This window comes from Rosa rugosa, chromosome 1 (assembly GCF_958449725.1).
Source record: "Rosa rugosa chromosome 1, drRosRugo1.1, whole genome shotgun sequence".
In the NCBI taxonomy this organism is placed as follows: Eukaryota; Viridiplantae; Streptophyta; class Magnoliopsida; order Rosales; family Rosaceae; genus Rosa; species Rosa rugosa.
The window spans coordinates 25414038-25427909 of NC_084820.1; the positions used below are offsets into that span (position 1 = coordinate 25414038).

Here is a 13872-nt window from a genome sequence, read left to right on the forward strand (position 1 = left end):
TATATATCAATGATCAAGCAAACATAGCAACTTATTACAAACTGAAAACCTAATCAAAAATGGATTTATTATATATTGAAAACCAACATTTCCATCAATAGAGAAATAATAAATAAATAAAATGTAATTAAAATAAATTCGGTGTGGGTCGATTTAAATCGGACAGTTTATGACTCAAAACCGCAACCGAACCGCTTTTATACGGTTCGGTGCAGTGTGATCATAAAACGACACTGTTTTAGTTCGGTGCGGTTCGTGTCGGTAACCGCATTTTCGGTACAAAATGTCCACCCCTAGTTGAAGAGGACAACGTCTTACATGGAAAGTTCTAGGGTGCATTTGTGTATCGGTGCATCAAATGTAGACCAATCCTCTAGTCTACTCCATATAGTCCTATAGACTACCTCCAGATTAGACTAAGCTAGAATACCAATGGATTAATCCAATCTATCTCTATATCGATCTGGTCTTAATATATTAATACATTAATGTACCGTAGACAGACCAATCTTATCATGATCTCATACTTCTTGATGGAATTGCTCCAAGGGCCAATAATCCTTGGAACCTTACAATGGAGAGCAATTTAAATGCTAAGAGAAAAAAGGGGCATGCCAAAACCCCTCGAGAAAAAACAAAAGTGAAAGAGTACAGTACTTAAATGCTTGAAAACAACACAGTTCTGGACGAGATAGTTTGCCTCTGGACGAGATAGTTTTACTCCTTAAAGGAGGCAAACTAATCTGTCCAGTGAAGAAGTTCTTCTCCATAAAAATGACCTTTCCCAAGCCAAGCAATCATGAACTAGTACTTGTGTTACTTGTATGTTGAAACTCAATTTCTCAAGCGGTTAATGACCTTTCCCAAGCCAAGCAATCATGAACTAGTACTTGTGTTACTTGTATGTTGAAACTCACTTTCTCAAGCGGTTCCCCCTCTCGAATAATATAGCTGTTCTTATCATATATCCACCGCCGATATAAGATGCTCAGAAATTGCTTCCAACACTTGTTTGTTGATCCATATTTTGAAGCATTGGCACCTATATAGTATTAGAAACAATATTTGAGGAAGTAAAGAAAATAATTCCAAAAAGAAACATTATTATACCTGATCCATGAGAGTAAGACGTGAAGAATTAAGAATGGTAAAACGACTAAAACCACATCTATATATGACTTGACAGCTATATGACATAGACACGAACATCTAGATTGGATTCAAGATTCAGAAACAGAACAAAAAGACAGGTCAACTCCACATGCTTGCAATGACAACTAATATTTCTTTAACGATTAAAGAAACCTATTGATAATGAAAATGAAAGCCCTACCATATAGAAGTGTGATATTTCTGAGGATATTGTTGTGACTGTCAAAAGTACTGGGTTTGCATATTGCAAGCAAGCAGCGTCTCTTGTTGAATGGAAAAAAAATACCAAAATGCTCCAAGTACCTAAAGGACCAACAAGGTGATTAACAAACAAATAATTGGAAATTTTTGAAACTATGAAAATGAAAATTAACTCCAATGGAGGAAGGAATATAACATTCATCACTTCGGGATGCAAATGAATCCTTAAATTTACTAAATGATTGAGATCAGGCTCCAAGGATATAGAGAAAAAGATTAGCATTGCCTCGTCTCACACTTGAATTAATAATAACGCATGATATTTTAGGTTTCTGTATAATTCAAGGATAGTTATGTTAATTTGATGTTTCTAAGAAGCTAAGAATTCAGGCAGAAATCCAACCAACATTGATTACTCAACATTAATACAAAGCAAATTTTGTGGAGCATGAAGATTGGAACTCACTATAAGATAGCCGATATGTGTCCAATCCCAGGCACTTCATATCCTCGTTGATAATAGGAATGTACAAAAACAACAGATCCAGGAAGACAGCAAATCCAATAGGAAGATATGGTCTCTGCAGATCGAGAATTTCTTTTGTTGTTCGCCATTTTCTCCTTGATCTATGACCTCCAACGACCATGGTAGTTTCCCCCTCCATTAAATCTGGTATACTAAACAAGAAACAACAGACATTAGAGGTTAATCCAACTTCTTTCCGCCGGTATCCATGGACTTACCGTAATGATCTATGAAATTTCCATGTGCCAAAAGAAGAGAGTTTTTTAATACAAACAGAATCAAGATATATATTGGCCGTCTTGAATGAGTTGAATCTAGTTCTTTAAGAGAGAGATTAAGCAGATTGACTTTTAAGACAGTAGTAATACTAATACCTGAATGGTTCAATTAGCAGAGGCTGGATTTGGAAGAAAGGAAGAGAAGCAGTAACAGATCTAGCAAATGAAGATACACAAAGTCCTCTTTACATCAAATCTAAGACGTGAAACCTAAATTTAATATCAGGTTAGGCACTAATGTCTGGGCACATTGTATTTTATAGACTATTGTTGTTTACTTTTAAACAATTTATCCAGCAGTAGGGCACATTGTATCAATTACCAATGTGATTTCAGTGTGGACTATTAGTTAGGTACTTGGCAACTAACAGACAACTACAGCAAGTCCAGCTAACAGTCGGTTTGTTTTCAAGAAAATTACAAACTTAATTGCAGAAACCTTACCACACATCAGAAAGTAATAGATGAAGAACCTTCAGACAATGCTGCTATAGTGTAACTGCGATCATAAGAGGAAACTTACATGCCATCCAGTACAATCTTGTTACTGATCTTTGCTAAGCTGTGGCTTGTTTCTGTTGGTGAATCTCTGAAAAATAAACTTGAGGCTCTGAGATTGGGAGACAACACAATATCTAGAACATGGCCGGTCGTTAAATCCCTGAAAAGTGAAATCACCAGCAGATTGTCCAGGTGACTGTCGCATATCAATATCAAGTTCCGCTGCATCAAGCTGCCCACTGTATGTCAGTTTTTCCATTCTTTCGTCAATCAGGCCCAGCAAATGAGCAATAATTCAAAGACAATTATATTATCAGTGTCTCAAGTATCAAAGGCTTAATTTTATCAGTCCTAACTAGTGTGACATCTTAAGTAGTTCATGTAGTTTACTAAGAAGTCAAGTTGAGCAGCTTCGTGTCTAACAATAATCTCCTCATAATCTGGGAAAGATGATGAAAAGCCAGATATGGCATCAGATTCATACATTGTTTATACATTCAGCAGTATCACAACCATGAACATTTCTAACATGTTCTACAAAACTGATGCCAGTATAAAAGTATAGACATAAATTTTGATCTATATCATTAAACTAACTTCTATTAAACAAGATACCAACTAGAAATTTCCTCAAAAATGGTCAATTATGAAGTTTTCACTAAATCATTATAAAATTTCTTCCACCCAGTTCCAACACCCCTAGGCCCTGCATGATACCGGCGCCACGTTTTCTGTAAACAAGAAGTTGCCAAATGTTCTCGCCTCCTTGGTTGATTATCAGGTTCAAGCTCCATGCTAAAATGCCACCAGAATTTAGAGACAACACTATGCAAGTCGTTAGCCCTGATAGCAAATGCTTCAAGTTTTCTTTGGGACTTAACAGTTCTGCTAGAGATAGGTAACTCCGAAAAGGAGGCAAAATTAAATGCCCAATCAAGAAGTTCTTCTCCATAAAAATCACCTTTCTCAAGGCAATCAATGTTTGACGAACTACTACTTACACCACCAATATTAGTTGCGTAGGTCCACGCAATGCCTTGTGTGATGAAGATCATTTTCTCAAGTGGTTCCCCCTCCCGAATAATGTAGCTGTCTTCGGCATATATCACAGGTTTAAGATGCTCACAGATTCCATTCAACACTTGTTCATCCATATGCTTAAGCATTGATACCTAGAGCATTAGAAAAATCTATAAAATAAATAAAGAGAATAAATAGTATAAAATCATCATTATGAGAAACTGTGAAGAATTAAAGTAACATTCGGAAACTAAGATCTTTCATTTGCACTAAACCTTATACATTTTCTGGAAATAATTTACAGAATAAGTTAAAGCTCTCATTTAAAATCCACATATACAAATGAAAGCACTCATGAATAATATAAGAGATGGAACCTAAGTTAATGTTCTCAAGTAATATTTCATATTTAAATATATTGGTTATATGAGACTACTAATCAAATCAACGGTTTGAATCTATTTCATATGTACTTTTCTTGAGATAAAGAGGAGCTTACTTTCCTGAGCGAAGCCAAGCGGAGAAGTCGCATAATATGTCTTTTATGTTTCAAGGGAAGAATAGAGAGGATATTTTCCACATGAACATCTTTGTTTTCTTCAAGTTTTTGTTGCACATTATCCATTATTCCCATCTTCAGATCTTTAGGAAGACCATTTTTATGTAACCACAAATCAATTTCTGGATTTATGATTTGCATCTTCCGTCTGAATCTAAGATTGTCTGATCTTTTTGCTTCCAACTCCACATATGTCTATTCCATAACAAGTACATTAATCAGTTCATTAAATCCTGAAATAAATAAATATAATGAATTATGGCATCATATACTGTTGTATTGAGCTAAACACTGCATTAATCTTTCAATCCGAACTATCAAACTAAAGATGTTAAAATCATGAAACGGAGGGTTCCAACGGTAACACAAACAAAGAACTTTGTATACACTTCGATTTGTTGTTCACCATTCGTTAAACACAGAGTTTAAGTGAATGCATTATATCATTTTCTCGAAAACACTAAACCTAGTAAGAGGAGATGAAGTTGAAAACAATTAATTTTTAACCATTCAGGAATGCATCATCAATTTTATGCTGTGATATCCAATAGAAATTTTTTGATGGCAGAAGTCTTTCCTGCATTTGTTCGTCTGAGTAGTTTTGCTGATAAGCAAGTATAAGATCCACCCTCCATAATTATAGACCAGTAAATAAACATAGTCCACTACTCAAAAGAAAATTTAAATTGTAGCACCAGTATAAAGAAAACAGAAGAAGTTGAGTAAATGTCACCACTAACCTGCAAATTTGCATTGAGGTAAATCAAAAATAGTAGCATGCCACCTATAGAAATTGAAACCGTAAAGAGGTTTTCCAGTGCATAGGGACTGGGCTGGAGGTTTTGACCAAAAGAACTGCAGTAATGAAATGGAGCAATATATTAGATGAAAATATCTGAAGTTATAGTTCAATAAGCTCTTGTTTCCTTATGTTTTCAATTTTCTGGTTTTGCTTGTGATCCATCATCATTTCCTACATCTACAACCATTTCCCCATAATAAAAGCATTAGTTTAAACATATTAATTGGACACCGCCAAGTATGATTCTATATGGGTTCACAAACAAAGGCCTAAAACAGAAAAATGCAGCTATCACTGAAGGTAAGACAGTTATGAATCATCTTGGCATTGCTGAACAAATGCACAATGACAACTGACACTATCTATGCATAAGTTAGAATATTTGATATGTTATTACTGATGACCTTCTTGGCTGCTGAGACGAAACCTGTTGATTGTAACATTACTTTATCTAGTAAATAATTCAGTATGAGATCTAAGTTCTATTACAGTTATTTATGCAAACCTCAAATTTCGCAGGCCCCACCAGAAACATTGCAGCAACTTTTGTGGAAAATCTGTTGACTCCAACATACCAGACTGAAGAGCATCGAGAAATATGCCAAAATCGAACAGTGTGGTGTCTGGTGGGTTTTTGGGGCAAAAATAATTGAGGCGTGTGATATTTCTGAACACATTGTTGTCACAATTAAAAGTACTGGGCTCACATCCGCTTTCACCTTGACAAGCATATACCCAGCAAGCTGTCTCTCGTTGAATAGCAAAAAAGTACCAAATTGCTCCAAGTACCTAAAGGACCAAGGTGATTAAGGACGTAAGTTCTTTGAAAATTTTGCAATTATGAAAAAGAAATAAACTGAAGTGGGGGGAGGAATTAAGTTGAGATGAACAGAAAGCCAAAATTTATTCAAGGAAGATAATTTTGGCAGATCTAAGATGACTTGCTTAACAGGATTAGGTCTCAAAGTTCAGAGGTGATTCCTACTTGTAACAATGTAACCTATTAAATAGGCGCCTAAGGATTCAAAGATAAGAGTAGCGCTTCCTCACCTTACAATTTAAAATAGTAATACATGATTCTTTAGGTTTCCACAAATATTATCCAAGGATAGTTTATGTTGGGTTGATGAATCAAGAACCTAAGATTTCAGAGACAAATCCAACCAAGCATTCATGATTCAACAACACTGACTTATTGCAAATTATGTGGTGCTGTCAAATTAAGATAAGAGGAACTTACATGACCAGCAAGGAAGAAGGGAAAAAAATTGAACACGCCTTTAATCCATAGTCCTATTCCACTTTCTATGCTAGGAGCCTTGCCTGACAGGTAGATGCGGAGAACTCGTGGCACATATTGGAACAGAACAAGACAGTTCAGGAATATCCTTGTAACCGAAGGTTTTGAGGCCGTCACTTTTGAAAAGAACATGAGAATCACCACCTGGACACCAAGAGATTAAGCCAATAGTCAATCTGATTATTATACTGAACAAAATCAAACTTTTCATTATTCTCAGTCAGATAACTTGCATTTAGTAATGCCATTTTCTTTTATTGGTAATCTTCAGCCCTCTTTATTCTGAGGCGGAAAAATCCTTCTAGCATGTTAAGTTGTTATTTGTTAACAGATACAGATATGGTATTTTGAAAATGGTTTACATCAAAAAAGATTTCCCATACCTGCGGACAGGGAAGAACAGCTAAAATGTCAATTAGAATATATGAGAGCGAAATCCTTTTGGCTAATGCCAGAGCATCCTTAACTGATTTCTCTCCTTTCAAAGGAAATGCCTCTTCAGTTATCGATATCCACGAGGCTGCAAATGTCTTGGCAGTAAGTCTGCTACAAATTTGCAAAATAATGTCCACGACATAAAACAGATCTGTTACTGATCTTGAGACAAGAGTTACTTTCTTCAACTTTGCATCAAATCCCAGGCACTTCATATCATCTTTGAGGATAGGAATGTACAAAAACAAAGGATCCGATAAGACAGCAACTACACACGCTATCACAAATATTTTATTCCACATTGGAAAGAATGTCCCCTCCGGATCAAGAATGTCCTTTGTTATAGGCAATTTTTTTATTGATTTACCATTCACAGTAGATTCCCCGGTCACTAATCCCCAGTATTCTGGCATACTAACAAACCCAAAAAAAAAAAAAAAAGTTAATGAGTTTACTCTGTCAAGAAGAAATATGTTAAAAGCGTTTGTAAGGAATATACATTTACATTTACTTCAAGCATCTTTTTTTTTTTTTTTTTGATCAAGAAGAACTCATTTATAATGAACTGCTTACAACAAGTTTTGGGCAACATTTCTTACACAGAAATAGCCACTAGACTTCACTATATTGACTGACTAAAGGATCTCGATCTTATCAGAGCAAAAAAAAAAAAAAAAAAAAAATTGATAACAACTGAATCAAGATGGGCTCTACAGCCATTAATAAAATCCCTGAACTGTTTATGATGTTTATTATAAATGCATTTGGTGATTCTTATCACCACACTAATAAACAGAAGTTAAAAATGGTGTTGGAGTTAAAGAAACTAACTCTATGACAAACGAGTCATTGTTGCGGAAGTCCCCCATATAATTCAAGCTTTACAAGACCCACAAAATAATATTGCTCCTGCAAAAATGGAGATCAGAGGAGTTAGTGAAAGAACATTAATAATTCTGAATCCAATCCATGTTTGAAGCTATAGCCCCACTCACCTGAAACTGAGGAGAATCTGATTCACTTGGGAGAGAGAGGATTAAACTAGATCGATGCTTAAAACTGAATGATTCAATTTGGAAGAGAGGAGATCAGGGATGTGCAGAAAAGGAGAGGCAGCAGAAGCAGAATCCAGCTTCTGAGATATTTTTACACAACAGTTGCCGGAAGAGCAGATTATAATACAATAGACCCCGACCAATTTGATACCTTGATTAACGGTTTGGACTAATTATAGCGACTTAAGATACTTTGTTTACAAGAATACTACACCACGTCCGGGTAAAGTCATTTTACTCCACAGGCCAAAACAAATATCTACAACTGTTGAAAACACACGCAACAAAACAAAAAGAAAAACATATGGTTTCAAAGACATCACGGTAGCGTATTATTCAAACTCACAAAACAATTGACGTTGAGCAAGATTGGGGGGACCTTTGATAGTGGCTATGCAAACCTAGGCTGGATTGATGGTTGAATATGAAAGCAATTGCGGGGTTAGGAACTGGTATTTCGACAATGAATTGGCTTCCATTGAGTTTAGTCTTCTTAGGTACTTGATGCACTTCCATTCCTAAAGTAATGAGCAAAGATTGAAAGTAATGTTATCTCCCTCCGCACTAGTAGATTGAGATCTTTCAAATTATTCTTCCTTTGAATAAAACATAAAAAGTCTTGAGAAAAACAATAAATTCGTGGAGAATTGGAATTTTAGGCAACGACAAGCCACACGAGTAGACAAAGTTGAAGAAATGGTGGAGTGTCTCCATCACAAGCATGTCCTTTCCAGTGCTGTTCAGTCTTAATCACTGAAGGCACTATTTTACAGTAAAAAGAAAAGAAAAAAAATTAAAACTAAAGAAATGAATGGTCGTCAAAAAGGTCCTCCGTTAGATTAATATTCTAATGGTCACTAAACTTTTGTCAAACAAGGAGATGATATTCAAAGTGGCATGATTTGGTAAACGTGGTCGAAAATCATGAAAACCTTTACACATATCTTTTATATTATCTTTGTTGCACACCATCTTAATTGGAGGGCTTAGATACAGAATGAATATCTTATTATGTAGCAGCTAGGGTAAAGGTAACTTGCTAAATTTATACACATATCTTAGTAGCGAAGGAAGAATGAAAAAGAGTGTACAAAAAGGGTCATTCACCAACTTGGAAAAGGCATGACCCGTGTGAAAGTGAATCTCCTTCAAGAGGCTGCTGTAGCACTAAGCAGCTGTCTCGATTGCTTCAATACATTCCAATATAGTTGCTTTCTTTGTCATTGCTGCTATCAGAGCTTCATGCATTGCCTTGTCGTTTTTTATGAGGGATCCAGCAAACAAAACCTGTAGTATATACCCCAGCATCAGAACATACAAAAAGCATTTTTAATTATTGACCTAAGATCTTCTACTTGGACTTTTCATTTTGGGGAGTGAAATCCACACCCCTCATTTTACAATCCACACTCCATGTTTTCTTTTTTAGTATCTTGAGTTTTGTCATTTTGTAGTGTGAATTGTAAACATGGGATGTTAAGATACTAAAATGAAACATAGAGTGTGGATTGTAAATTGGGGATTGTGGATTTCACTCCCCTTGATTTTCCCTCACCATGTCATAAGTTATTTTTAAACTTGTTTTTTTTCCTAGCCTTTTCTAGCATAGTGTATTTTGGATGACATGACAAGTGAAGATTAAAAATGACACTATCTGCCTATCCAGATATAATTTAAAGCTCAGTTGAAAAGATTAGTATTTCTCTTTGTCTTGGTCGAAATGGAAAATGAGGAAGTTAGGAACTAATTTGCCGTTTTCTGTAATAATATGTGAAATTTATTAGACATCTAATGTCTCTTTCAACAGATAAAATAGGAACATAAAAGGGTTATGTCAAAAAATATATACATGAACATGTAGGAAAAGCAAAAATAGTATCTGTACTTACTCCCATAAAGAAATTATAATTTATAACTCAGTTGAGCATGCAGGTTGTAAAAAGAGGAACTTACAGCCCATCTAGTAAGATTTTGTTGCTGATCTTTGCTAAGCTGTGGCTTGCTTCTGTTGATAAATCTCTGGGAGATAAAATTAGGTCTCTGAGATTGAAATGAAATAATATCTAGACAACAATGAACACTAGGAAAACGGTGACTATAAACCTGAAGAGTGAAGAGATCAGCAGATTGACCAATCACTTTGTCATACTTCAGACCTTCTGCTGCGAGTCCAGCCATTGCTACCACAGCCAACCTAAAAGGGTATATTAGTTCAATTTATCCCCACCAGTCATTAATTCAAATGTATAGTTTCTAATGCCTCAATGGAGTGCACTATGTAGGCATTGCATGTGTATCGAGCAAAAGAAGTATTGAAACACAAATGAACATGATACAATAGACTGATTTTTCTCCTCAGCCAAATCAGATTATGGAAACACTGATTCAGACTGATGGAGATACAGAGAAAAGATGCACTATTGTAAAGAGTGCATTTGTTACGGTTTCAGAAGTAACACATTACTGTTATTTAAAAACTTTGTATAAAAGCAATCTCAGACAAACACAAAGAAGCGAAACTACTGAAGCAAAATGCTAAATTGTAGTGGCTGTAATTATGACATAAGTACCTGTCTAGTTCCTTTGCATCAAGCTGCCCACTGTATATCAGCTTTTCCAGCCTTTGATCAATGAGATTGACATGCTCTTTCCCAATATCTAGAGAATAACCCAGAATAGGGAGACCCAGCAAATACGCAACTATGCAAAGAGAAAATCATTTTATCAGAATGTCCAGTATGCAGCCACATATATCAGTCATAAACCAAATCAAGTATATCATGTGTTTTAATGAATTACCTAAAAAATGAGCAGCTTCATGACTAGCAATTCTCTCCTGGTAATCTGGGAAAAATGATGAAAAGCTAGATATGGCAGCTTGAAGAAGCCTGAAAATGTAGATAGAGTTTAACTTTTCATGCAAGGAAATACAAATTTGATAATAAGTTGTAAAGTAAAAAAAAGAAGCAAAAAGTTAATAACTTGTTAAGATAGTTTAGCATACTTTAGACTAGATCAAGGCATATAACACTTAGGCTTACCCAGGGGCAGTGCTTCCCACACCCAAAACTACTAGAGAGATGCTCCCAACCAAATATGGCACAAAAAAGCCCCAATCCTACAAGGACAGCATGTTGTAAAACCAAGGTGTCAGAAAAGCCAGAATCATTTGGAAAAGAAAAAAGTAATTATCTATAAACTGTGAAAAAGAAACTTTTGGTCTATAATATAAAAATTCTTAAAGTAGCATACGTGAATCTAACAGCTCAGTAGACACACACACACACACACACACATACACACACACACACACACACACACACACATATATATATATATATGCGAAAGATCCCAAGGGAAGCCTTTATCCCTAAAATGCAGTTCAACAATATCAGGCAATGATTAGGATAAAATAAGTAACATTATCCTTCCAATTGTCAGTTCCAATCTAACTAGTACTAGAATTGAATTTCTAGGTTATTAAGGAAGCTAATTTTCTTGTTCCTCAGCGAAAACTTTGACCACCGATCTGTGGTTATAAACTCATAATTATTTGTAGATGGCGCAGAATACCCTGTGCTGGGTTGGCAGCACTGCAGTTTCTACTAACTTGGGTCCTCATGAATCAGCTAGCAGCTATCTTACATAATTTGAGTTCATGAGTGCTATATAGCCAAACCAATTAAATACATTCTCGAAGTGTGAAACACCAGCATTGCAGATCACATAAAGTTTTCTCGTAAAACTTCAACTGATAATGTGTTACAGGTGATGATACAATTGTGGCAGTAAAGTTCAAAAACCAACTTCCTATGTCTTTCTCAAGATCAGAGAAAAAGCACTTTGTCACAAATCTCATATGGTTACACAAAAGTAACCAAAGATTTTCTTTCATGTAGATAGATGAAAACTCACTACCTCAACCATACACTGCTACCAAAAAAGTAGAAATGAAAGATTATAAAAGAAATAAAATCACACCACAAGGTATAGTAACATGAATTTTCCTCCCAATCATACAGTTGAAGATAGGCAGTCTGTAATGTACATGTGCACTTACAGAGAAAATGAGATATAGTCAAATTACCCCTGGAAGCTGGCCAGCAAGAAGACCTATGAATCCGGTTGTCCCCACAACGGTGAATAGAAATGCCGCCTGTATCACTGAAAGATATTCAAAATGTATATTGGAAGCAACGCCTTAAAATAGCATATAGACACAATAAGTTGGCATGTGCATTCTGTATGCAAGTAGCCTAAACAAATTACCAGTACTATAAGTGTACTTACATCATTTCTGACGCTCGGAACCGCAAGAGTTTCGGCATTCTTGATCCCAAGAGATGTCAGTTCCCGAAGAGATGTCTGGTGGGTAAATGTTGAAACTTGAAAGAGTCAACCAATGTGTATTCCAACAAACGAATTAAAACTCAATACATTGCAACAGATGATGATGATGATTCAAGTACATGTATGCATGGGATTTGTGTTTCCCAGAAGATCGAAGTTGACACTTGTAAATGGAGTGACTGACCGTACGCCGAGAGACATATGGCTGAGAACTCCACTTCTTAGCCCACCCAGCTTCCCTTAGCTGATCCAGCGCCTCTTTAACTGCACCGCTGTCTTTCTGCAGCAAACACTACTTGTCAGATACATGTGTTCGATAAAGCTAGAAACAAAAGTGACTGAAATGGACGTAAAAGAGTTTCGTATCTCAAAATAGCAACTAGGGTGTTGCCCAATGATGAGTGAGACCAAATATTAAGCAATTTTGAACCTTTTCGATAGCGGATTCGAGGGTTTTGAGGTCGACGCCGGGAGCAGCAGCAGCAGAGGAAGAAGAAGTAGAAGAAGCTCGGAGTCGCCATTTGGGACATTGTTGATGATGAAAGTCGGAGGCGACACCGGAGGCTGGGTTAGAGAGAGAAATCATGGTGAAGCTGGCCATGGCTTCCGTTCAGGATTATTTGAAATGAAGAAGAGGCTCTCTGTTTCTTTCAGGGCCGCTCGTTTTTATTAAGGGTCTCCCTGTAGTGTTTGGTTCGGTTTGCTCATACACTCGCTAAGATAAGGCTTTGGGCCACGAGTTTGGGAGGGACAGGTTTTGTGAGGTCAGCATGAAATATAAAAAAGAAAAAAAAATATTTTTGTTGACAGTGGGATTTGAACCCACGCCCTTTCGGACCAGAACCTTAATCTGGCGCCTTAGACCAACTCGGCCATATCAACGTTGTTGTTAGCTTTGGTAAACATAATTATATATCCGATTCATATTCTCTATGTCTCCAAAGTGACGAGCAGAAACAGAATGGTGTACCTTGATGCCCGAGGCTATTGCGCTTCGTCTGAATTCCTATTATGTTACACGGCCCGAAATCAAACCGGTAACATAACTATTACCTAGGGGTGGGACAGGTAGTGTTTGTCACTGTGCAATTGTCATATCGAATTCCCACCGATAATGAAATCCATATGAGCATGCTCCTCCTCTATGTATTGTTCAAAAAAGCTTGTCCTTGTCATGATCATTGAGGTCATTAAGCAAAGCCTTCACATCGTTGGCGTATGTTCTAGTACCAACTCCTCTGTTACATACCGTATGTTCTTCACAAGAGTAGCCTTGTGCTACCACCATTGATCGATGCACAGATACCATCAGTACCAGCTGGAGCTAATGCTGAAACCATGCTGTCTTCGTCAGAGAATAGCTTTGTTCTAGTACCAACTGCTAATCCCGGCCCCAGAACAGAACAACTGCAATACTAGAGGTTAAGAATGTTCGCCATTTTCATTCTTTATAATAATGAAGGTTCTGCCATTTTTTATAGGTAGAGAAAAGCAGACAAAACCAGAAAAGGGTATTCACATGAGGAGCTCTGTACTCGTATATCGTATACATGCAGCCTCCTATCTTCAACAGATTGCTTTGGTGGATTAAACTGTCTAGTTTAAACAAATGCATCTAACTGGGCCTACCTTTTCCTAACTAGTTAATAATCATTAGAAAGCTACATCAACCTTGGATTTCGCCTCAGCCACG

At 36.4% G+C, this 13872-nt stretch overlaps 3 protein-coding genes and 1 non-coding gene across 7 annotated transcripts; all 4 read right to left on the bottom strand.

Moving 5' to 3' along the window:
- Positions 1-433: 433 nt before the first annotated feature.
- LOC133724403 (uncharacterized) lies at positions 434-2976 on the bottom strand. 3 transcript variants are annotated; one of them, XM_062151120.1, is made up of 5 exons: positions 2836-2976; positions 2681-2746; positions 1820-2023; positions 1334-1455; positions 434-1042 (listed from the first exon to the last, which is right to left on the bottom strand). In XM_062151120.1, exons 2-5 carry the CDS (start codon positions 2685-2687, stop codon positions 989-991), a joined length of 387 nt encoding a protein of 128 aa, XP_062007104.1. In that variant the 5' UTR covers positions 2688-2746; positions 2836-2976; the 3' UTR covers positions 434-988. The 3 variants fall into 3 exon arrangements, 2 of the variants coding, with proteins under 2 accessions (XP_062007104.1, XP_062007103.1); XR_009853667.1 differs by lacking the exons at positions 2681-2746; positions 2836-2976 and adding an exon at positions 2254-2650 and having other exon boundaries at positions 1820-2031; XM_062151119.1 differs by having other exon boundaries at positions 1820-2031; positions 2681-2929.
- Positions 2977-3108: 132 nt separating this feature from the next.
- LOC133724400 (cyclic nucleotide-gated ion channel 1-like) lies at positions 3109-8324 on the bottom strand. The gene is made up of 8 exons (XM_062151116.1): positions 7770-8324; positions 7606-7683; positions 6723-7188; positions 6280-6483; positions 5545-5828; positions 4978-5092; positions 4178-4432; positions 3109-3830 (listed from the first exon to the last, which is right to left on the bottom strand). Exons 2-8 carry the CDS (start codon positions 7641-7643, stop codon positions 3303-3305), a joined length of 1890 nt encoding a protein of 629 aa, XP_062007100.1. The 5' UTR covers positions 7644-7683; positions 7770-8324; the 3' UTR covers positions 3109-3302.
- Positions 8325-8751: 427 nt separating this feature from the next.
- LOC133724401 (uncharacterized) lies at positions 8752-12877 on the bottom strand. 2 transcript variants are annotated; one of them, XM_062151117.1, is made up of 10 exons: positions 12610-12876; positions 12364-12459; positions 12120-12194; positions 11917-11985; positions 10871-10947; positions 10629-10717; positions 10400-10529; positions 9933-10023; positions 9783-9848; positions 8752-9116 (listed from the first exon to the last, which is right to left on the bottom strand). In XM_062151117.1, the coding sequence occupies exons 1-10, from the start codon at positions 12778-12780 to the stop codon at positions 8997-8999; spliced, it is 984 nt and encodes a 327-aa protein (XP_062007101.1). In that variant the 5' UTR covers positions 12781-12876; the 3' UTR covers positions 8752-8996. The 2 variants fall into 2 exon arrangements, with proteins under 2 accessions (XP_062007101.1, XP_062007102.1); XM_062151118.1 differs by having other exon boundaries at positions 8973-9116; positions 9783-9834; positions 12610-12877.
- Positions 12878-12980: 103 nt separating this feature from the next.
- Positions 12981-13061, bottom strand: TRNAL-AAG (transfer RNA leucine (anticodon AAG)). The gene has a single exon. It is a non-coding gene; the product is annotated as a tRNA-Leu (tRNA).
- Between the last annotated feature and the right edge of the window lie 811 nt (positions 13062-13872).

Bases quoted from the DNA above. Each gene is read 5' to 3' on its own strand.
- LOC133724403 (XM_062151119.1), bottom strand. From the start codon at position 2,886: ATGCAGCGGAACTTGATATTGATATGCGACAGTCACCTGGACAATCTG. The intron at 1,456-1,819 runs GTGAGTTCCAAT...TTGGTCCTTTAG, and splicing joins CACATATCGGCTATCTTATA to GTACTTGGAGCATTTTGGTA. The intron at 1,043-1,333 runs GTAGGGCTTTCA...AATACTATATAG, and splicing joins AAATATCACACTTCTATATG to GTGCCAATGCTTCAAAATAT.
- LOC133724400 (XM_062151116.1), bottom strand. From the start codon at position 7,643: ATGGGGGACTTCCGCAACAATGACTCGTTTGTCATAGA. The intron at 7,189-7,605 runs GTTAGTTTCTTT...TGGGTTTGTTAG, and splicing joins AATGACTCGTTTGTCATAGA to TATGCCAGAATACTGGGGAT. The intron at 3,831-4,177 runs GTAAGCTCCTCT...CTAATGCTCTAG, and splicing joins GCTTGGCTTCGCTCAGGAAA to GTATCAATGCTTAAGCATAT.
- LOC133724401 (XM_062151117.1), bottom strand. From the start codon at position 12,780: ATGGCCAGCTTCACCATGATTTCTCTCTCTAACCCAGCCTCCGGTGTC. The intron at 12,195-12,363 runs GTCAGTCACTCC...TTTACCCACCAG, and splicing joins CATATGTCTCTCGGCGTACG to ACATCTCTTCGGGAACTGAC. The intron at 10,530-10,628 runs GTAATTCATTAA...CTCTTTGCATAG, and splicing joins TGAAGCTGCTCATTTTTTAG to TTGCGTATTTGCTGGGTCTC.